Source organism: Tachysurus vachellii, chromosome 6 (genome assembly GCF_030014155.1).
Source record: "Tachysurus vachellii isolate PV-2020 chromosome 6, HZAU_Pvac_v1, whole genome shotgun sequence".
In the NCBI taxonomy this organism is placed as follows: domain Eukaryota; kingdom Metazoa; phylum Chordata; class Actinopteri; order Siluriformes; family Bagridae; genus Tachysurus; species Tachysurus vachellii.
The window spans coordinates 19,090,500-19,115,511 of NC_083465.1; the positions used below are offsets into that span (position 1 = coordinate 19,090,500).

General features: G+C 37.1%; 1 protein-coding gene and 1 long non-coding RNA gene across 2 annotated transcripts in view; one reads left to right on the forward strand and one right to left on the reverse strand.

The window, feature by feature from the left end:
- The first annotated feature begins 553 nt into the window (after positions 1-553).
- Positions 554-8,383, forward strand: LOC132847455 (uncharacterized). Its single transcript, XR_009648640.1, has 5 exons — positions 554-688; positions 827-912; positions 4,570-4,661; positions 5,381-5,558; positions 7,474-8,383. It is a non-coding gene; the product is annotated as an uncharacterized LOC132847455 (long non-coding RNA).
- The window catches only part of LOC132847454 (serine/threonine-protein kinase 32C-like), an 86,629-nt gene continuing 69,978 nt past the window's right edge, over positions 8,362-25,012 (reverse strand). Inside the window, exons 5-13 of the mRNA XM_060872753.1 lie at positions 22,646-22,819; positions 18,263-18,300; positions 17,711-17,800; positions 17,481-17,584; positions 15,790-15,906; positions 12,978-13,103; positions 12,602-12,730; positions 11,317-11,384; positions 8,362-10,580 (exon numbers count right to left, since the gene is read on the reverse strand). Coding sequence (XP_060728736.1) covers positions 10,385-10,580; positions 11,317-11,384; positions 12,602-12,730; positions 12,978-13,103; positions 15,790-15,906; positions 17,481-17,584; positions 17,711-17,800; positions 18,263-18,300; positions 22,646-22,819 — 1,042 coding nt within the window. The 3' untranslated portion in view covers positions 8,362-10,384. The remainder of the gene's footprint in view (positions 10,581-11,316; positions 11,385-12,601; positions 12,731-12,977; positions 13,104-15,789; positions 15,907-17,480; positions 17,585-17,710; positions 17,801-18,262; positions 18,301-22,645; positions 22,820-25,012) is intronic.

Here is a 25,012-nt window from a genome sequence, read left to right on the forward strand (position 1 = left end):
ACAAAGAAATGTAGTCTTTGATTGATGCTAGAATTTAAATGTTCTTTTATCTGTGAAGACACTCCCCCATCTGAGAGACTAACAGAACCGTTTTCTGCAATCATTTGTTCATTGTTTAATCTGGAAAATGTTAATCTCTTTAGAAAAATGTTTCCCTATGCCATTTTCAGTAATAATATAGTAATAAACTGCTAAATCCCTCTCTAATATGTACAGTAAGCTTCGAAACAGTTATAGTACTGAACATAGGATATAAGTTTTTTTAACAACAAAAAATAGTTATAAATGTGATTGAATGTATTTTTAGTCTGTAAATCAAACACAGTAAATCAAAAGAGAAACTTTAAAATAGAACAAAGACTGCTCCTTTTTGTGATTGTGTTCATATTTGTTTCACACAAATGGCTTGCTTGTTCATATTTCTTGCAGTCGTTGGCTTGACTTCAGCTGTGTTTCAATTCCTCTGGTAAAAACAGGCCCACCCCAGCAGCCCACTGTACAACTGCACACCCAGCCCCTTTCCTCTCTCTTTCTTACTCCCCTGACTGTCTTGCCTTACCCTCCTCCAAAAAGAGAGCACTTTTCTCCTGCACTGAGTATTTTCATTAGGAAAAGAGGCAAAGTGCAGAGTGAAAAAGGAAGAGAGACAACACTGAGCTACCTACTACGGCCACAAAGATTTTTGCGGGTATGTTCCTCTTACTTGAGGGAGTTTCTCTTCCTCCATTTCACTCATGAATACTTTCTTTGGTAGCTCTAGTATGTTTTGGTTGTGTTTTGCTTATACAGTATTAATGATTTAATGTAACCTGCCGCTCTTCCATAGGTGGCCTGTGTGTCTACTCAGAGTCATGGCATACCAGTCTATCTATCTTGCTGTCTTGCTCCTTCTGATTGGTCACATGTTTGCAGGTAAGAGTCCTGACTGGAGATAATGGGATAACAGAAGGATGGGAAATGTTACACTTCTTCATAAGATACTTCTTGAAATGACAAAAAATGACAATATATATATATATATATATATATATATATATATATATATATATATATATATATATATATATATATATATATATATAAAGAGATAAACAGTATAATAGCAAAATGTACATCAAATGAAATATTGGATACACAAAATGTTTTTGTGTGTATCTATGTGCATGTTCTGTTACAATCTCTCTCTCTTTGCATTGACATGACATCTGGTTCTGATTTGTCGTGTTCTGAATGCAAGATCTTAGAAAAGACAAGACATTTCACGCATGAGACATTGGGCAAAATCCAGCACTTCGGCAATTATTACACATTTATAGCTTAAGCAAATCATTTAGACTTGTGTAATGCATTTTTCTTTCTTGTAGCAAGAAACATGTAGTATGTAAGATGATAGAGCTTTGTTTCTTGTAACTTTCCTGGAAGAGAAATCTGACATAATTGGCCAAATGTGTGTGATCTCATTTCCTAAGAATGAGAACAGAAAGTCATGGCTAAATCTGAGAGCCTCAAGCTCTCTTTTACTTTGTCATATTGTTAGTATTGATCCAGGAAATACCCCATGAGGCACAGATATTTGAGGTTAACTAAAACATTGAAGATCTTTTGCATTGGGGTTTTTGGGCAGATGAGGTACTGTACAAAAACAGAGCCTCATAATTCTTGTTACATTCATTCATTCATTCATTCATTCATTTTTTGTTTGTGTTTGTTTGTTTGTTTGTTTGTTCTTTCTTTCTTTCTTTCTTTCTTTCTTTCTTTCTTTCTTTCTTTCTTTCTTTCTTTCTTTCTTTCTTTCTTTCTTTCTTTCCTTTTTTACTACCTACATATTAAGACTGTTATTCTGATTTCTACATTATATACATTGGTGTCCAGCACTCTGAGATCACTAGTGGAATTTTTTTTTTTAAACAATAAAAAAAAAGTCAATTCAAATTGTTTTCTTAACAAACTGGTTCAGTAAAAAGTAGATAAAATATTTGCATGCATTTAAGAATGTTTCAGTGTTTTGTTTTGTCCCCCCGATTGTCTGTTGTCTGATGTTTGAATTTTTGTACAAAAAAATAAACAGGGACAATGTAAAGGTTTGATTACATTAAATAGTCAACACCCTTCAAAAAATTACAGGAAGTGAAAACATCTTGAATTACATTTTAGAATTTTAAGCTTGAAATAATTGTTATAGTTTACTTTCATTTAATTCCATAATTCATAATCTTGATTATTGAATATGCCAGATTTATCAATATATTATTTTCAGTTGTAAAGGAATACATTTTAATTCCTAAATTTTCAATGTGGTCTCTGATTTCTGGACTCAACTAAAGCAGTAATTTTCCTTTGATCATACAAATAAAAGAACATACAAATGTGACCTGTTTAATGCACATAAAATCAACATTTCAGTCAGAGATAACTGACAAATATCTAAATAGAAATGTATTTGTGATGGTATTAATGCTATTAGAGAATATATTAGCAGCGAGTAATCTGGGATATTAGTTTGGCATTAGTATCCATCTTTTCTTTAGCACTACACCAGAATTTTGAGTCCAGCAAAGGCATCAGCTGGTGATGCGAACATTCTCTTGAACCTGTGAACCTCAGCCACCTGCGTTCACACGCTTTCTCATGTCTTAAATACAGGACACAGCTATATTTAATAGTTTATGTTCCTATTCTGCTCCACTTTCAAGTCACATAAAAAATATACCAAATGCAAAAAAAAATCCAGACAAACAAAACAAAAAGATTTGAAAAAGACCATGATTAAGGTACTTTGTAGAAAATGAAATTGTTTCTGTTTTTACTATCTTCATGGTTTCATTGATTTGATCCATGGGCTGTTTAGCAAAAAATTAAAGGTTTTTAAGTTGCAAAATTGGACACTGCAATAGCAGCAATCAGGATAAACCCACAAATAACATTTACACACAGGTGGGAAACAGAGCTGCTTGCTGGGAGAAAAGTAAAGCTCTCTTATTCATCTTATCTCTGACACTGCAGCATTAGGCTACTATTAATGCTGTTCTTTGGAGGATGCCTTTAAAAATTCATGAGAAATTTTCTGCTCAAAATCTAGGATTAGACCTGACAAGAAGACAACTCAGTTACTTAGTGATGGTTGATACTGGCCAATTTTGAGATAAAATTTGGTTCTCATTAAATTGTTTCACTGCAGATTCCTTGTCAGTACCGAGTGTTAAATGGAAAGGTTGCAGAGATCCACACCTACAGTATAGTGTTGATCAAGCCAAGAATGGATAGAGCAGAAGAATGGACACACTCAAAGTGTTAGACGTCAAGATTTAATTGGTGATATCAACCGTCTCACAGGCAAATATAATTATAAGCAAAGCTTTACATCCAAACCCACCAATCTCAAGGGTCTTTTACACAAATGACACATAATGTACAGCGGAGTAACAGGAACTATAGATGAAATGTGGTCCAGAAACTGTTATGGGTCTAATGGGGCTAGTTTTTATATTTACATTTCTTTTAGCCAACTTCAGCTGTTAAGAGAGCTGTTCTCAGGTCAGTTGTAAGTTTTGACTCTGGTTTCGGGGTGATTTTCTTATCTCAGCGTGAGGAAAGCAGTCACGTCTGTTATTCAGTGATGTCATGGAAACACATGGTGCGGCAGCCTGGCGTCTGGCTCAGCTTGCTCAGCTCTCCTGGTGTGTTTATTAGGGAAAATGCTGTAGTAGGAGAACCGTGTTCAAACATACCTCTTGCCTGCTTCAAGCATTTCACACAGCTCCAAGCTTGATACTTAACAGTCTTCAAAGCAGAGTAATGGTTGAAACTATAAATGATTTGACTGTACCTAATAACCTGCTGCTGTAATAATGACGACTATGATGCTCATACTGAAAAACACTCACTTGATGAACTGAGTTTTTGGAAATAATAATCCACCAGACTTGAGTGTAATTTGTACATGGTCTTCTCATGGTATCTTTCCTCTGTCTGTCTGCCTGTCAAACTCAGCAATTCTAAAATAATTCATTGTGTGTGTGTGTGTGTGTGTGTGTGTGTGTGTGTGTGTGAGAGAGAGAGAGAGAGATTCCTGACTTACACTATGCCCTTAACTCTAACCTCTTCAGCACCATGGACATCTTGTATGTTTTTAACCCCTTCAGGTTGACCCCACATATTATCTCACACATTCTCATTATGTGCTATTAATGTGTAACATTCAGATAATTTCTTTTCAGAATATACTGTATATATATATATATATATATATATATATATATATATATATATATATATATATATATATATATATATATATATATATATATATATTGTCTATTGATTTTAATATCTTTAGTCACTACATATATATCTAGGTATATACACTATTTAATGGACCTCAAATTTACAACCAAACTCAAACCTGTCATACATTCTCTGAAGATTTTCCTACTGTGTGTCTTATGTCAGTGCATGGAGCCAAATCAAATATCCATATACAGCTTCACCTTTTGTAAGAAATAATCAGAGCCAATGACATAGGATTTGTGGGGTTTAACAGATGATGATTTGCATTGTTTTTTGTCACAGTGCATGAGATTGATCCTGCAAACCGAAACAATCATGTAACTCCCTGTCAGGACCACAGCAAGCTTAATGACAGACTGGATGCAGTGGAAAAGGTGATCCATAACCTTACTGTCATTACTTTATGTCACTGAGATAGATGTTGCTGTATTCCTCCAAGCAGCTCCAGTTCAAGGTTGAAAGATCATCCTCTCTCTCTCTCTCTCTCTCTCTCTCTCTCTCTCTCTCTCTCTCTCTCTCTCCCTCCATTCATCACACCATGACCCTCAGTTCTCTCTACGTGATCAATCTGACTATTAGCAAAAATAAAACTCTCAGTTAAGGCAACCTGAGAGAAGTCACCCTCGTATGTTCTTCAACTCTCTCTCCTTCGCCATTCTCCCGTCTGTTCTTCATGTCCTTTTCTACAAGCTGATGACTCATCTCTGTTTCTCTTCCAAGCTCACTCAGCCTTCCCGCTCAGCTTGTTGATCTTGTATCTTTGATTTATGTTGTTGTTTGTTTCAGTTCCACCGGTATTTTGTTATCGTTTAATGCTTCAAATATTTTATTTATTCTTCTCTGCAAGAACTTGTTGTAATAAATCACTTTCTTGGACCTCAACTTTATATTTCTTAAGTAACTTTGTTAGTCCACTTCTGCTTCTGTCCATTATGATTCTTCTACTTATTGTGCATTTTTATTCAACTCTCCAGTGTTTCCTCAATATGTCCATTTACTCGCTATAATACAAAAAAACCCCAAAAAACTACTTCTGACTCTTGCTTGTAACCTCTGTTCTCTTCCACGTGTGACTCTTCACATCTGTCTCAAGCGGGTTGAGGAGACAGTACAAAAGCTGGAGGTTGAGCTGGCTGAACTGCTTAATACCATCCAGGCTTCTGAATGGAGCTCTGTACTGAGCTCTGACACTGCTGCAGCTGCAGTAGACATACTGGATGAAAGCAATGTCCCACCACACTCTTGAGCTCAAGCAAGGCAGAGAAAGAAAGGTACAAGACACAAAATAGCTGTAGATCATTTCTCTGTTTGTTTTATCATGAGTTATTCATTTCAGATGTACACTATAATGGTCATTAAAAACAGCTGGTTTGGTTTTAATGTCTTGAGGAACTGGTGACCGAGGGAGGTTAGATTGTACTAGCATGGGTAGGAAAAAAATCCAAAAATGAGACATTATAGGGTTAGGTTTAGTCACTATTTTCTATAATGTGATGTATGACTATCTAAAACAGGCCCTATATTATTACGTAATGATAGTTGAGGGTGAGAGGAGAAAACCATGAAACATTGTTATTGCTTAATAGTCAGTCACCTCCGAAGGTATTAGAACAGCAAGGCCAATTCTATTATTTTTGCCCCACAAACATTTGTGTTTGAGATTAAAAGAATTCCAGTCATCTGCTGTTAATTAAAGCTAGAAAGCCAGTGTTAAACCACTTAGAACATCTCTTGTTTCAACCCCTTTCATTTTCAAATACATACAAATGAATAACTCTAAATGTTTTACCTGTGAAGTGTGTGTGTGTGTGTGTGTGTGTGTGTGTGCATTTACTGTATATTTCAAAGGAGATAATAGAATAAAAACAGTTTTTTCTTTAAAGTGATAGATGCTGATAAATCATATACAACATAAATCATATAAAACATAAAACAATAACAAATAAAACAAATCCATAAGTTCTTATTTCAGGTTGTATTTAAAGATTAGACTGACTACAGTTACTACTATTACATGCCACATGAAAAAGTGACTAAGAAGACTTCTCTTCAGGAACCTGTCTCTATCGCCTGCTGTTAAAGCCTGATTTAATCCACACACCAATCAGTCAGGACATCAGAGCTGCTATTATAGTCATTAGTATTGTTAGCTTGCAGGTTTTACACTTCTAATGCACACTACAGGCACCGGACAACAAACGTTTACATTAACAGCATTTGGCAGACTCACTTTTACAGACCAATGTACAACAGTGCTTTTAAAATCTCATATCGTGGAATACATTATGACTGTTTCACTAGGTTGCAGACTTAGGACACCATCAACCTAAACATAGGCCACCTTGAGGTACCTTGAGACACACCGACTACTTCCGCTCTTTAACTAAATATTTTGTGCATTAAAAATTGGAGTTAAGTTTTGAGGAGGGAGATTTTATTGGGTCTATTGGTAGAAGGATGTTGGAGATGGAGCTGCCAGGTAAGATGTCAAGAGGAAGGTCAAAGAGGAGATATATGGATGTGTTAAATGAGGACATGAAGTTAATTGGTACGAGAGTAGAGGATGATGAGGGGAGAGTTTAGTGGAAACAGATGATTCACCGTGGCGACCCCTAACGGGAAAAACGGAAAGTAGGTAGAAAGTAAGAAGATAGATTGCAGTTTATCTGCATGGAGGAATTTAAAAATTCATATATGTATCAAAAATTTCAAGATTAGTTGTATTTCAAACACAAACAAGCACAACATGCTTCAGCTGTCAGAATACATTTTATGTTTTTTAAATAAAAATATTTCTTTATAAGACTGTGTTGTTCACCTCTGTTACATCACTGCTTGCATTTCCATCTAATGAAAACTTTAGCTGTTCTCACAAACTTGAGGTCTGTGTGCTCTGTCCTCCTCAGTGATTATCAGTAATGCACAGAAAAATGTCAGCAAAAAGTCAGTCCAGTAACTATTTTATGTCTTAAACCTAACACATAAAGTTTACTCCAAATGTTTGATTAAAAGCTGAGACCTTGGATAACTCTTTGAGAAATTCTGATTTGAAATAGAAATATATTTTCTCTAAAAATGTTTGCAAAGCATTTGTTTCTTTACAAAAATTTACTCCTTACATTTAAAGCGCTCCATGGTGTCATTTTTCTTCACGCACAGTTTTTTTTTTCTATCCTTACACTCTAGCTCACACAGTCAGCTTGCCTGATACTTGTGTACTGCTGCTCCGAACCACACAGACCAGACTGGTTGTGATCGGGTGGGAAGATTCAGTACTTCGGCCTCCAGATTCAGCTACACCAGTGTACAGACTTCTTTCAAAACCAATCTAGAATCCAAGGACATTCCCTTTCTTTCAATCCTCTTACTTCTCATCTTGCCAGCTTTTCTGTTTCCTTAATAGAATTTTAAAGTGACCTTGAGCATGAGGAGGTTGCTCTATGAATGAAAATTATTATAACATACAAAGAATGTACTAACAATTCTCTCTGAAGAAAAAAAAATTCTAGGAAAACCAAAAACACCCACTTTAGTTTCAGTTCAACCAGAATTCTACATTTTCACGTTGATTCCTTATGAACAGACAGAGCCAGTGCCCTTAAATATTTTATTATTATTTTTCAATATCATTAAAACAAACTATGGGATGCCAAAATTTAAACAGAGTCTATTGATACATATCATGCCATCCACAATTATTTGAAGATGATGCTTTGCTTTGTAGAGTAGAAGAGTTGATAACGCAGTCCTAGAGTATGAAAATTGGATGGCGATACAGAGCACTGATGTCGTTGGTGAACATGTCATCATTGTCATAATCTCAGTGAGTAAGAGTTTTCATTTCACTGGTGAGTTTGTATGGCAAAGCGAAATAGCTACAACCGTATGCCTTCCCCAAAACACCCCATTCTAGTCATTGTAAATAGGGGTACATGCAAAAAACTCAATGTTTATTTAATATGTTATGGTATCAGTATAGTAATCAATAGCTTACAGTGAATTAATGTCCACTTGAGGCTAACAATAGAATTTATGTTTAATTCCAGAAACATTCCATGATTGTTACTTACCACAATAAATGCTTCTTTACAAATTATTACATTGGTCCTATGCAATACTTTCACACTCCCACACACACGCACACATACACGCACAAATACACACACACACACAAACACACACACGCAGACGCACAGATTACGGCAATAATTACAGATACACACATACGCGCATAGCAAACAGACAAATGCAAACGTACAGGCACTCATTTTTATTTAGAAACAGCTATGCAAATGGTACAAAAGCTTTGGCGTTTTTGCCTACAAGTTGTGCCTGCACACTTGGAAATAGAAGTCACCGTATGAAGATATAGCTTCATACAACTGCCTCTTATTCTATTAGAACTATTTTAATCTGATTTTTGTTAATACTTAAGTCTGATATGCACACCCACATAAAACTGTGGAGAAAAGGTCCTGCTTCTAGCTATGTTTTACATAATTATTCAACAAAAATTGTAAAATCGTGTTGCCTAATTACGTAGAATGCTACATGTTCCAACATCACAACTTGGATCGATGATGTCACCTTAATACAAACAGTATCGTATTTATATACTATCGAATCATTGCTACTCTAAAGAAAAAGCCTCATCCGGCTCACTAGGGGGAGTGCTTAACCCAAATCAACGCAGGACCCCAAATGGCACCTACAATGCTTATATTACAGAGTTTTTTTTTTAAATGGACTTAATCAAACAAAATCTTAAACAAAATACAGGTGTATTATAGAGGTCAATAAAGCTTATTCCCCTGGTAAGGTGAAATTCATCAGTAGGTCCTAAGCGGCAGGAATGGAAGAGCACTAGAGTTGTGAACTGAACGCACTGAACGCAAACTGCAGTGTAATCTACACTGAACACCAAATCATTCTGGAATAAGCATCTTACATGAAAAACACTAACAGTCAGAAGGAGAAACATAGATGCCAACCACTGAACGGCGTGCTGGCCAGAAGCAGCAAGTTTATCAAGACAGAGATACAGAAAAACCAAGCCATTAACATTAACATCTTAACAAATTTTGACACAAAGTTAAGAAAGTCATCGAAGTTCGATTTCTTTGTATGTATTTACTTGTGACATACTATGAACATTTTTTTTTATCAGACATTCAGAACATGACAGTTGCTGTCATATGGTCACTCAAGACATGTTTTTAAGCGTGACACTTTTTTGTTGCTAAGCAATTAATCCCAGTTTGTTCCCAGATAGCGGACGATTCCAGGCCAAAGGTTAGGCACATTAGAGTCAGTTATTATGATGGGAAGTGTGTTGTAATCCAAAAGTGGGTGTGTAAACAGCTTTTTCTGGCATTTAGAGTGTGGATCAAAAAGCTCCAATGCAATGAGCCATATCTAAAGTTTGTGCATTGTTTGTTAATTTTGGACCAAAGGTGGTTCAACTGCACCATATCATGCCTGAGATACTGTACGGTGTCATCATGTTTGAGTTGTTGCTGTCATTCCGCAGCAGAGCGTGTGCTGGATGAAAGAGGTATGTGTGGGTGGGCACTGGGTCATCACCTACTTGCTATCTGGGAATTACATCTATAGAAAGGAACTGAATGCTTAATGACTAGTAAATAGCAGCCCACTTTCAGAGGGAGCAGCTGAAAGAGCAAACATAGCAAGTCTAAAGTTCAGAGTGTTTTCACCTATTCATAATTAATACACAAACAGCATTCTCATTTGGCCGCCCTTGTCATGTTAACATTCTTACGGCAGAGTCCTATTGCTCTGTGTGTCATCATGCGTTCTCGGTGCGGCTTTGTTAGTTCTAAAATGTCTACTTTACATCATGCTGTACAGATAATGTTGCATAGAAGATTGAGCTTACTCTAGAGGCCATGTAGAGAACAAGAAAATGGAGGCCATGTCGTTGCTCGTATAGGCTGAACCCAAACCGTGCTGAGATGAATGAAACTGGGATGGAGAAAAGAGATGTTTCGGAGCCCTAATTAGTTGCACTTAGGGCTTTATAGGCATGGTGAGCGCAGTGACGCCTAAGAGACCAGCAGGAGGTGCTGTGCCTGTGGCTCTATGAGCTGCCCGGAGATGAACACACCGAGCCGCACATGCTCAGTTTAGAGGTCTCAGGTTCGGGCTCAGTTTCTTCATCCTCTGTCGCGCCTTCTGCCTCTTCTGCCTCACGGTCAGGGTCGCCTTCTCCTTCTGCTTCTCCCTCTGCTGCCTCCCCTTCTCCCATGCAGCCTTCCTCCTGTCTCCTCTTCAACCTGACACATACAACACAAAAGTATGGGCACAGTTCCCATATATAGGAGTGCATATTACACTGTAGTGTGATGTTACATGTACATTCAGCAATTCTGTAGATTTGTCACAAAGACATTACACACCAAGGATAAGGAGTCATAAATAATGAGGCAGTGCCAAAAATAGAGCTAGGTTGTGATGGTAGAACTTACAGAGTCTACTAAATAATAAACCAGGTAATAAATTATATCAGACGCAGTGTCTGTGCATCGTAGCATACAGATTCTCCTGCCAATAAACAACCTCTCCTGCTTACAGCTAACACAAAGCTATATATATACAGTATATATATTTGGAATCCTCCAACTCCCTGTTATCCTCCCTGTTAATATACAGTTTAATATATCATTTAACTGTAAATGTGCATACAGCATACCTTAAAGAGCTTGTAAAAGTTGTACCTTTAAAGCTAATACAAGCACACTACATGCACTTTCCCAGGTAAATACCATTACTAACAGTACAAGAAAGTACCCTAGTGGGTCACAATGCAGTAAGATGGAAATGTACTGTTCAGTACCTTTTCCTGAGAATGTACTTTTGTTGAAAGAGAAAGCATTAAAGCAAAAAAGTAATTTAGCAAATTATGCCTCTGGAGAAAAATGATGCTAAGCTCTGGGGAAAGCTTAATGAATGCATCACACAATCTATTTTCATAACATCAGCATAGCTGAAAAGTATTAAAAACAGTCTTACTTTTCTCGGTTGAAGATCACAAACTCTTGCTGTACGACTTCAAGGCACTCCTGTAGATAGTCGTTCTCCTGCAGAAAGCACAAGTGGTCACAGGTCAGCCTGACACAGACTAAACCAGCAGCATGTACAAAACCAATCAGCTCTTTCCAGATTACAGCTGCCCCTCGCCCCTTTCTCTCTTCACAATGCTCTGCTCACAATGCTTTAGTGGAGACCAGACTTCATATTGTGTTTAGCTTGTTTTTCTTTGCTTGACGTGGCCTAAAAATAGCGTCTCATACATCTGAAAGTGCCAGAGGGCTTAACAATAGTACTGAAAGCTTCATAATTTAATCATTCAGGTAATAATGGTGGTTCATCTGCTCCAGAGGCTGAAGAAGCCTTGCTAGTGAAGCTATCTGTACTCCTACATTAGCTTGCAGATCAGAAAGCACTGTGGTACTGGTTACATTTAATAAAATGGAGATCCTCTTACTGGATGTCTATAAATAGTCAGGACTTTAAGAGACAGTAATATCGTCGATATGATACGCAGTAATATGAAATAAAACGGGGACCATCAGCCCATAGGCCAGGAATTATGCTAATGTATTTTTCCTTCCATTTTCTCCCCAATTGGTTCACATGCCAATTCATATCCACCATTTAGCTCTCCTTTGTTGTATACTAGCTACTAGTCAGGGAGAGAGAGGGTTATCATGTGCTTCCTTCAAGACACATGAAGCCAGCCAGATGCATCTTTTTGTACTTTTCCACATGTCTTGTACAAGGCAGCATAACACACTCAGAGGAAAGTGCTATCTACTCTTTTATGCAAACATGAGGCCAAAGACACCCATGAATGGCTAGGGTTACTAAGAATGTCAAGGGAAAGAACACAGCCAGTTTTGTTCCTTTGGATCCTGGTTTTGGTGCTGTCAGGATTCAGACTGCAGTCTGGTGATGAGGTGACACATGTTGAACGAATAAATTTCTAATCAGACATTTTAATAGGGGAAAAACAGATGTCCTTTATACATTTAATTTATGTTAACCATGGAGTGCAGAAGGTGAGAGCCATGTTTTTTATGCAGTAAACTTGTTCACGTTTGTATAAATATATATTCAGATTTACAGTTTATTCACATCTCATTTAGATTCATATTCAAATTCATATTCTGACATGGCAGAGAGGGATAGATTTTTTTTTATAGAAAATCCACAGAGATCGAGATAAAACTTTTAAGTAAAGCAGATGGAAGTGAATCCTCTAAGTATATCCAGATCAGAGGTCATAATTACTCACAGATTGGGAATCTTTGCTGTTGTCTCTTGATCGGTTCTTGGCCAGACGCTTTTTCTTCTTATGTAGCGGACGGGATTCTAAAATCATCTCTTCCAGCTCAAAGGTGGGGTCACAATGCAGACGCCCTTTCTGTGTTCACCCACATGCAACAGACAAACCAGACAGTGGTGAAGAATAATAAAAGCAATGTATTTCTCACAACATTAATATATAACCCATGAAGCATGTATATGCATTAGGGATTAGTCATCTTACTTAGTTTGTGTGCCAATCTGTGTAGGTAGAACATGTTTTTTTTCTCTTTTTTTGTGTTTATGTTTATGTCTGGCTACTGTGTGAGCTGTGTATTGTGCGGAAGTGTTTAATCGGCCCCTACGTTGGGAACAAATCCAGCCTCCATCTTCTTCTCATACATGGCATCCCAGTTCACGTCTGAGAGGTAGGGGGCTGTTTGCATGTGGGCAAGACTGCAGAATCGATGCTCCGGATTTACTGTCAACAGCTGAAAAATAAACACATCAAACTTGATTCTTTCCAATTTTCTATTTTTTCCCCCACCCACACAACAAACCACACAAACACACATAGTTCACAAACCCACATAGTTGACACAAATTGTTCATATATTGCCAGTAAAAAGTTTTGGTTAAACTTGCTGCACTATATTTCATTGGAAACAATTTATATATAATGAAAATGTTACATCATATTCCCTCTACATAGCACAAACCATAAATTGTCTATAAATTGAATGCTTAAATGTATTAGGGTTGGGCTAGGGTGAATATGATCCTAGACTAAGTAGTGACGCTGGCTTTGGGTGTACCTAGGATTAGGTTTGACTCGAGGGTTGGGCTAAGGATATGGTTATGGTAGGGCTTGGTTAAGGATTAGACTAGTTTTAGGGTGTGGATTGAGTAAGGGTTTGGCCAGGGTTAGGGATAAAGTAGGGTTAAGGTTAATGTTAGTATTAGGCTCAGATTGAGTTAGGGTTGCACTGGGGTTAAGCTTGAGTTAAGGCTGCATTAAGGTTGCACTGTGGTTAGGATTGGGTTAGGTAAGTTTCCCTCAGGTTTGTGTTATCTGTTAACATACTCATCTGTACAGATAAGTAATTGAAATTGCTTTCAGTGTATTGCTCCTGTTTTGGAAAGCTGAAATTTTTTAAAAGTGTTTCTTATTCCAAGACATTTACATTTCTGGCATTTATCAGACACCCTTACCCAGAGTGACTTTCATTTTATTTGTTTCTACAACTGAGCAATTGAGGGTTAAGGGTCTTGCTCAGGAGCCCAGCAGGGGCAGCTTGGTGGACCTGATGTTCGAACTCACGACCTTCCAATCAGTGCCTTAACCATTTCGGCTACCACATCCCCCTCAAGACCTTGTGTATTAGACTATAATTACTTTGATCTGAAATATTGTTAACAACAACATTTTTATTAACATTTTCAGTAGCTACTCTTGGACCTCCATTACAAGGCAGTTCTGACCAAACAGTTTATTAGTTCTGTTCTCACTACAGGGAAATTGACTCAAATTCATGTTGGTGATAATTGCATGTCTCCTGTAGATGTGGTGGTTAGAGGTTAGCCTTCAAAACACTGGATTGTTCCTTTACAAATGAATTAAATATGTAAACTGTTATATCATGCATCATTTTGTGTTCTGAACCATCTTCCATAAAAGTGGATTTAGAGTTGCATGATAACATGTCTTCCTTTTGATATGCAAATAGCAAACTTCACTTTGTGCCAATTTAAAGCCATTAAAGTCAATCTGTCACCACTGGCATTAGTCAGACAGTCTTCAGGGCCAATTAGTTTTAAATAAGAGAGCTGGAGTGATGGAGATAAGAGATAACATGGGCCCATCTGTCTGTGGAGTAATCATAAAAAGCTATTCTGTTATTAACAGGCTGATAGAGTTATAAAAGGATGACAGCTTTCCAGGCTTATCGTAAGATACTTTATTACTCTAAGATTGCTTAGTGACGAGATTCCCAGCCCATCTGATCGGATGTGCTTTGCTATCATTGAAATCATATCTGATTTTGGACATGTTGTTGCTGCTTTATTCTCAGAAGGCAGAGACTGTCTCCACACAGTCCAGACCGAAGTAATCGATCTGTTCAGGCATGGATGAGACAAATGGACATCTCAGTCAAAAGTGCTAATACAGAACACAAGACTCAGCAATTATAAAATAATTCAGTAAGTGTGTCTGTACATATGTGTGTGTGTGAGTGTGTGTGTGTGTGTGTGTGTGTGTGTGTGTGTGTGTGTGTGTGTGAGTGAGAGAGATTCCTGACTTACACGGTGCCCATAACTCTCCAGCACCATGGACATCTTGTATGTTTTTGAACCCTTCAGGTTGACCCCACATATTATCTCACACATTCTCATTATTTTTCTGCCACTTTCCCTTTTTCTTTCTTCTTATTCCACTCCCTCTTTCCATCTCTCTCTCTCTCTCTCTCTCTCTCTCTCTCAATTCACAGCCTGATTATGTATTGTATTTCTCCCTTTTTAGGTCTGGTCACCTTCCGCCCATTCCTTTCCCATTATACATTATGCTTCCAACCTTCCAGCTTTCTATCATCTCTCACTTGGGCTCGGCCTCACTCCTACATTGCCTCATTATGTTCCTCCTTTCTGTCTCTGTGAGTTTCAAACCCACTCGCTCTCTGCTGTGTACGGCACTCTCTCCTCAATCTCCTCTTCCTTCCTCAGAACCAATTAGTTTTCTCTCCATTCCTTTTCACATCACCTTTAAAAATTCCTCCCTCTGCTCATTCATCACAACCTCAAACCACTCTCTTCTTCTCTTCTCTCAGTAATTTCACTTTGCTCTTGTCACGCCAATATTTTTTTAATGAATTTAATCCTATTTAGCCCTATTTCTTTATCCACTTTTTGGAATTCTCAACTTTTATTCTGACTTCTCAACTTCACCTCTCTCTCTCTCTCTCTCTCTCTCTCTCTCTCTCTCTCTCTCTCAATGTTCTCTCTCTCTCTCAATGTTCTTTCTCTCTCTCGCTCTCTCTCTCTCTCTCTCTCTCTCTCTCTCTCTCTCTCTCTCTCAATGTTCTCTCTCTCTCTCTCTCTCTCTCTCTCTCTCTCTCTCTCTCTCACACACACACACACACACACACACACACACACACACACACACACACACACACTCACCTTACGCAGCAGGGAGATGAGGTCTTTGTGCCAGGAGTTACAGTACTGCACGCTGACTGTGCTGAAGAGCTGCATTAGAGACTCCACTGAGCTGCTGGCATGGATATCATATGGCCTCTGTGTGATTAAAAAGATTATGTTAAAGAGAGAAATATCAACACAGAGCTAATAATTCAAAATACCTCGATAAGGATAACGATATTAAATAGGTTATCCGTCTACTAAAAATGATCAAATAACATTAAACACTGTAGATGAGTGAGTTTTCTGTACAGCTGTAAGTAAAGTATGTTTCATTATATAAATCCCTCATTGTCAAGATATGCTAGAGATTCATTGTCAGGAACAACACAGTCAGCTGTATTAATGGCAGTATTTGTTTTAATACAGAGTGTCATGTCTAAAATATTTCATGAGGAGTAGCTTCTTCTTTAGCTTCTTTTCTTTCTTGCTTCTTTTAGATTTTTGCTCGGCCAATTCCCCTATCTTACATCAGCAACCCAGCAGAAGGCTGATGGCTATCACTTGCCTCCTCTGAGTCATGCTGCATCATGTGGAGTGCTATCTGCCCCATCCACATCCATGAGCTCACAGATGCCCATGGTTGACTAGTGTCACTGTGATTCCCACTGGCTGTGACATTTTCAGAATTCAAACTGATGATCTCCAGATAATAAAAAGAACATTTTCCTGCTGCATCACTCTGGACCACTCCAGTTCCCACTCTTCCTAATTACACAGAGTATGTTTTGCTTGGCATTATTAATTTTATTCAGATCACTGTTATTCTGTAGCCTGATGGTTTACTTATTTTTAAGTAAACAAGCAAGATATAATATGGATGATACATTGTGCTGATACATTCATAACATTTTGCATTTACTTCAGGAGGCAGAAACAGAAACTCCTTTTCCACTGAACAAAACACATACAGCACCAAAACAGAAAAAAATCTGCTTCAGAAAAAAATTTCTGAAAAAAAAAAAAAGCTTTGTTTTTTTCTTAGGCACAGGACCAGTAACAAAGATTCAGATTTTAATAGCTAATATATGCTTTTCCGCTATGGTTGAACTGACAATGATCCCATTGTGCACTAATTATTTGATGCAGTTATTTGAAATCCCTTTTACTCTTCTTGGGGATGTTTTTTTAGTGAGAATGTTTTTGTTATTGCTGTTAATATAAGTTGGCTGAATAGACAAAGAAACAATGATGCCAGTGCAGCTGAAACAATGATGTAGATTATGTATATTTAAAGTTATAGTAAACTGTGATGTTTTGAGGTCTCTCCCTTTCTATCCAGCTTTAGGGTGGCTTCTAACACCCCCCTTTTTTTCTTTCTTCTTGTTTTGACCTCATGTCATCTTAAAGTTTTATTTGCCAATGCCAGCCTCTTGTTTGTTTGTTAGGGATATAACACCGCATCTTTATATATACTGCTTTGTGACATCATCTATTGTTAAAGCACTATACAAATAAAATGTAATTGAGCTGAGCAGCCATCAACTCTCTAAGACAACAAAATAGAAGTAGAGCCCTGAGTTCAGTTCTTGTTTGACAGTTTTTTTTGTTACTGAGTGTTTAGTGGAAAGCACCCGCAGAGAGAAACAAAGGAAAAAAAGGATGTGCTAGAGCAATGTTACTACTGTTATATGAAGCCAGTGAGTGAATTTTCTTTTAAAACCACTAACCCATCCTCGCAGGACCTCAAATACAGTGACCCCTAATGACCACCAGTCCACTTCAAAGGCATAGCCAGTCCCACCACTTACAAAAGACTGGAAAATCTCCGGAGCTGTAAAGGACAAGGCTAGAGTAAATACCAGTTAAAATATTATTTTTTATAATTAATTTAAATACCATATGAGCAAAATTGATTTGATTGGTTAAACATGTTAATAATTAATAAAGGTTTTTGTACCCATATACGGCTTGGTTCCAGCTAATGCCGTGGCTCTTTCTCCATCTTTGATAATTGTTGCAATATTGAAGTCAGTCAGGTGAGCATGACCTGAGGCAAGACACAACCAATTTAAAGCAACCGAAGCCAAACTCCTCCACAGCAGCATTCAGAAAAATTCAAGCCTATGACTTTGGATATGAAAGCAGATCCCTTTTAATGGCTTTTACAAGTTAAAAAATCCATGCCATTTAATGCAATGTGTGATCCATTCACTGATACAGGCTTGCTCGGAGAACATAAGAAACCCAGAGAATAAATAATTTATACTGTACAAAAATATAGATAAGTGATAGTTTTAATGGAAGAGCTTGTCCTTGAGTCTGTATTATTAAGTATTATGGGCTGGATGACCCTGAGCAGGGCTTACTGCATGGAGGCAGACTGTGTTACCGTCGCCATGCCTCCCAGCCTGTGGGATAACATCTCCTACATGTCACCTTGGATCACTTTCATATGTCTATTAAGATGTTTAGTGAACCTGCTATACAAAGACCTACACACATTCCTTACCTTGTTCATCCAGAAGAATATTGTCTGGTTTGATATCCCTGCAAAAAAATACAGTTAAATTATCACTACATTACATTACATACAAAAGCTTTTGATCAATTGCGCTCTTTGTAGGGTTAAGTAATATTGCAGCAGTGCCATGATAAAAATCCTATTGAAACCATTTTGAAAGGTCTGATATGTGAGAAGGTAATGTGATCAGTGACCTGTGGCTGGAGATAGCGCTACTTTTTCACGGTTCTGTTAACAAATAATGAAGGTACCATAAACCATGCAAAAAAAAATGCAATTTCAGAAGTTTTTTCCTATTTCAGTTAGGCTTTAGTGAACCATATAATGTCAGCACAGAACCGAACTAATCCCTGTGTGAGAGTTCTGCTGACAACGAAAATAGCTACCCTGCAGGGACAAACTAATAAAACAAAATGCTTCTACTTGGATATGCTTTTCTTTTGTGAGTGCAGAATTTGTGTGTGTGTGTGTGTGTGTGTGTGTGTGTGTGTGTTAGTGTATGTGTGCACTTCGATCTGTGTATGTTCTGAGTTATAAAGTTCCTTGTTGCCCTTTCCTGGTGTGAATGTTTATCTCTCAGGGGGTCTCCGTAGATTTCTCCATGCCTGCTAATTGCCTAGGACACACGTACATGCCTCTCACGCACACACATGCCTCGCTGTGGGGTCTCACACACACACTGCCAACACACCCCACCATGTTATACACACATGCATGCACACACAAACACACACTGCACCTCCAACACAACTAATTAAGACAACGATCCCACATGGCTTATAGTCAGCCAAGATGATTAGATTCATGAACACTGGATTCATATTATTCCTATTATACAGCTTACACATACAAAACAATTCTTTCTCATTCACTCATTTACTATAATAACTGTTTTATCTTATATTCAAGATTAAGCAGTGGATCCACTACACAATCCTCAACATAACAAAATGTGTCCAATCCCCTAACAAAATTATTTTTGTGAAAATATCTTGAATTTTTAAATTCTGGTATATTGTAAGATTCAACAAATATTTTGCTAAAATATTTTGTTCTTCTTTTTAAAAAGAAATCTTAAAACATGAAAGAAATTATTTCTGATTATTAAAAATCATGATTATCATAATCTCATAATATTAAGTAAACAAAAATATATCTTAATTTTTCAGCATATATGGAGTAAATATGATTTGTGCAGTAATAATGATATTCATATTCTAATAAACAATGTGAGCCTGGAAAGCAAGACTTGGGGATTTTGTGTGTCAATTAGATCATATATTTACTATATTTTCTCCTTCTGCCAAAATATTTTGTCATGATACTAAATGTCAAAGGATTTTACAGTACATCAGAAATCTGACAGGGAGAAAATTGTTCAAAGCAAAAGCATCTAGTGGAAAAATCCCCTAATCCCTTAACACTGAGTTAGAAGAAAATATATTTTTTATTTTGTTCTGGAATCCTCTGCATGGACTAATTTTACCTCCTTGGACAACATGACATGGCAGCTAGGACTGTTGCTAGGAGACACATCTCCTCTAGTTGGTGCAACAAAATAATTGCACGGCGAGACCGATTTCCTGTCAGGAGTCCAGAGTGTGGAACAGAACGGCACACACTCTGGAGACTATCGTGTGGAGTCTACAGAGCCTGAATGCAGCCTACTGGACACCACAACTGTCCCACAGGAGCAGACCAAGTGGGGAGATGCTAGAGATGGCAAGAAACATAATCATCACTGATCTGCTGCTAATTTCAGTTATGTGGCTTTATACAGTACAGACATAAATAAAAGGAAACATTTTGTTGATGTGTTTGTAATATTGATGGATACAAATGAGCCCAAGCTGTGAAGTTTCTGCTGCCACTTAATGTGCACAGCGAGTTGTCTTTGTGGCTCTTTCTGAAAGGTCATAATGATAACAGCAGGATGCTTTGTCTGGGGTCGGAGGAATGACTTACACTGGCGAATCCCTTTGGACAAGACACACTTAGAAAATCAGTAAAAGTGACGGCTCTGTTTTAGACAATAGGGTTAGCTGGAATAACGATGAAGTATCAATATTCTAATGTCACATCATAATATATACAGTATATTTATATACTTTCATAATAAGCATCCAATTCATTATTCCTCACAGTAACAGGTGAAAACGTATCTGGGTTAAGTCATTTGTATAGATTTTAAAAGCAGTACCGGCAGTCTTTTACTGCTTATCTATTAGCAGCCCTAAATGTTGTGATACATACTGTGCAACAAAGGGTGTTCGTTCATTTTCAATAAAAGCTTTCAGACTCTCACATTAGAAACACACATATAGTATACAAAAATGATTATTCATTCATTCATTCATTCATTCATTCATTCATTCATTCAGTCAGTCAGTCAGTCAGTCAGCCATTCACCCATCCACACATCCATCCATCTTCAGTAAGCAGTTTATTCTGGACATGCTCACAGTTGATCTACAGCCTATTCTATGAACAACAGGCACCATACATACTCTATACACATTCTCATACTTATGCACAACTAGGGACAATTTAGCTCAGCAGATCCACCTACAGACATGTTCTAAAAGGTGTTACAAACATGGAGAAACCCATAGGAGGAGATTTCTGCACAAACTCTCAAACTCAGAATCAAACCATGGAACTATAAGGCAGCTATATTCTTTATCCTCACACACACAGAATCTATAGTGTCTATACTGTAGATGTAACAATTCATATTCCACCACTCTTATTTATTTTCATATATTAATAAACGAATAGGTAACTAAATATAACTAAACATAACTAAAGAGGTATAAATGAATAATAGTATAATAGTCTCAGCCTTGGCTCCAGAATTGTCTCTGTAATATCTAAAGCTTTAGTTAATTCACTATCCTGGCTTGCACTTCACCCCACAATAGAACAGGTGGATGACTGTAATTACAAACTTGACCACGATCCATTTCTTTTCAAAATGAAGAATAATAAAAATCAGTACTGAAGCAAATCAGTATTAAAGCACTAATAATATGTGACACTAATTATAAACAAGCCTGGTCTTCAGTAAATGGCCTGCATAGGCCTTGGGGTGATGTTTAAAACACTACCTAATGCAATAGAGCGGTTGCAACGTCTGTGGGCCTGAAGGTAACAGAGCCACCAGAGGAAAAAGTTACAAGCTTACAGAATGGAGCTAATGGTTGATAGCTTGTTGATAGAAGCCCATGATAAGTCTAAACTCTGAGACCCTGAGCACTTATCTGTAGATGTGTGTGGTCAGGGTCACCCCTGAGTCAAACTCAATAGAAGAAGCAGCACTCTGTGAGTGACAGACAGGGCTTAGAACTAATCAATAAAGCTGTCAGGATGGTGGCAGAATAATAGATGTACAGGCTTTAATAGTCTTATGCTGAGAATCTGGTATGCACTGCCAGATCTGCCATGCCATTTTCCCATATTATATTGAAATATTCCAGTGTTTAACATTTTTTTACCAGAGGCCAGAAAAAAAAAGAATTTTATTTCACCCACTGTTTTGTTGGGCCCATTTTCAGCAATGAATTTTTTGTCATGTCACACTCCACAGCGGTGGTTATTTGCTCATATAAAAGCAGCAAACACACTCTGGTCTTTAGGAATTTTTAGTTTTTCTAGGATAAGGTTTTTCTGTTTTCCTCTAGCTAGGGGCAATGTATTTATATAAAATAAATAAATAAATAAATAAATAAATAAATAAAAGTGAATAAGTAAATGATGATAGTAAACCCATTTCTGCAAGTGCTTGTTGATAAGCATCTACAATGTGAAGAAGTTACCTTCAATCACTATATTTCTGTGAAAGGTTATCCCAACAGAGAGAAAAACATCTCATGCTGAAAACCATCAGTGTCCTGAATCATTTTCAGTCATCAGTCATAAAGCAATTAAAATACTTTATTTGTTTATACTGACTTAAAAAATCAGTTTCCACTGATGACAGAAAATTTCCATTCCATTGGCACCCAGTGCACTGGTAAAAAAGTTAATAACCCATCTTGAAAGAGTGAATAGAAGTCAGAACTATACTGTCAAAATCAGACTGTCACAGCATATTGGCCTGTGTGTGGGAGTGTATGTGTGAATGTGAAAAAAGTTGTTCTAAGCTTATTCATCTACAAATAATCATTTCATCTTTTAGTTTTTGTTGACTATTTGTTTCTCAAACTGGTGAAAATGCTGTACTATTATTACCTATCAAATATATATACATATATATATATATATATATATATATATATATATATATATATATATATATATATATATATAAGGCTGTGTTTATTCAGTGAATATCTATAAATTCTGTGTTTATTCGGTAGGCCTAATACACACCTGTGTATGATGTGTTGGCTCTGCAGGTAGTCCAGTGCCAGGGTCATCTCACACAGGTAAAGCTTAACAGCATCTTCTGTGAACTGGACATTTTGCTGCAAGTGATACCTCAAGTCACCCCCCAGTAGCAGGTCTACTACCATGAACATGTCCTCCTCATCCTGGAAGGAATACCTGGGACACAAAGGCCAGAGGTTACAGAGCTCAGTCACACATCAACAGGAAGCTCATTAGCACAAAGCATGTGTGAAATGTCATGCATCATAGCTAACATGCAATAGGTGTTAGAGAAAAAAATAAGATAAAATGGATATTCTGTATGCATGTAAATTACCATAATTTAGATATACAGAAAACTATTCCAAAAAATCTGAATATCGTAAACATTTGGAGCAACTTGTCTGTACTGTATCCTGTCATCCTTCTATCACTGTTATACATTACAGTGTTCATATCCAATACATAGCATAGACTAGCGAGTCGCATGGCTTAGCTAGGTGCATTGGACTAATGGGAATAAGATTGAAGTGATTCGCTCCAAGTAGACCAACCACATCCAAAAACTAACAAATGCAACAACAAATTTCACAATACAACAGGGCAATGCTTCATATAGACTTCTTTAGAGCGGATAATTACTTAGTTGCTTATCACCATAGCATGTGTTAGCATAATGTGCTTAGTTTACAACATAGCCTTTCTAATAGTCACTTGTCACTTTATTATCATTACCTGGATTGTAATGGATCAATCCTCAAACACAACAGCAGTTGACCATCTCAAATAGTGTCCTGATCAGTTTTAAGCACTCAAAGACATCACAGTAAAGTAAACATAACCCTTTAAGCCGTGGATCAAATTAAATAAAATACACCTTGCTAAAAACAACGGGGCACATACTCAGCAAGTCATACTGCATGTTGTATGCTATATCTTATGTTTCTCCTCAAATGGAACAAATCCAGACTTTTCCTATTCACATGAAAGAAAAAGAGAGCGTGAGTGTTAGACCTCTTTGTCAGAAGAACAGACAGAGAACTCAGAGGCTCCAGCTGGGCTTCTTCTTGACTAAAGCCTGAATTTGTTCACTTTACAGAATCATGCATAAGACATTTGCACAGTATATATAATCATATGAAAAAAATAAATAGGACATCCCATGAAAGCCTGTGGGTTTTTTTAATAGTTACAAATATAGGCAATTTATCTTCATTTTAACAATATTGGAAGATTCAAGTAATATAACTAAACGCAACCAAACAAAATAAATGACCTTTTTTAAATGATCTGTAAAATTAGCAAAAAACTATTCTTCTGAAGAAAAAGTAAGGACACCCCACATTTATTCGTACTTAAAATGGATAAAATTACCTACAGGTGTATCACAGGTACAAATTATTAGAACATTGTTACAAAGCATTTTGAAGGAGGCTTGTCTTATTTAAACCTTAGACGTTTAGTTTGGTTTGCTCTTAATTGTGAAGTGAGAGGTTTCACTATGGTGAGATCCACAGAGCTCTCTAAGCCTTCAGAAAGAAGATTGTTGATGCTTATGAGTCTGGTAAGGGATATAAAAAAATCTCAAAAGAATTTGTAATCAGCCATTCCACTGTCCAAAAATCATTTGAAAGTGGAGAACATTTCAAACAGCTGCCTACATGACCAGGTCAGGACATCTAAGCAAATTCATCCCAAGAACAGACCAAAAGATGCTTAAAGAAGTCTTCAAAAACCCTAAAATATCATCACAGGACCTAAAGCAAGCTCTTGCTACAATTGATGTCAACGTGCATGAACCTACAATCAAAAAAAGACTGAAGTGTGCAAGCAGAAAACATTTACTCTCTAAGAAAAACATGAGGGCAAGTTGAAGTTTGTGTAAGGACACAGAGACAAAGGCCAAGACTTCTGGAATAATGTGGTTTGGACAGATGAGTCTGAAATTGATTTATTTGGACTCTATAACAGAGGTCATGTTTAGCATAAACCAAATACAGCATTTCAGCAAAAGAACCTCATACCAACTTTGAAACATAGAGGTGGAAGTGTTATGGTTTGGACCTGGCCAGCTCATCATCACATAATCTACTATGAATTCTACATTGTATCAGAAGGTGCTTGAGGAACATGAGAGACCATCTGTCACAAAAATTGAAGCTGAAGCGTAACTAGACCCTGAAACATGACAAAAACATGTAACAAATGGAGGATTCTGGAATTGCCAAGTCAAAACCCAGATCTAAATTCTATTGAGATCCTGTGTGGTGATTTGAAACAGACTGTGCATGTAAGAAACCACTCAAATATTACACAGCTGAAAGAATTATGCAAGAGTGGGGGAAACATTCTTCCAGTCAATGTCAGGAA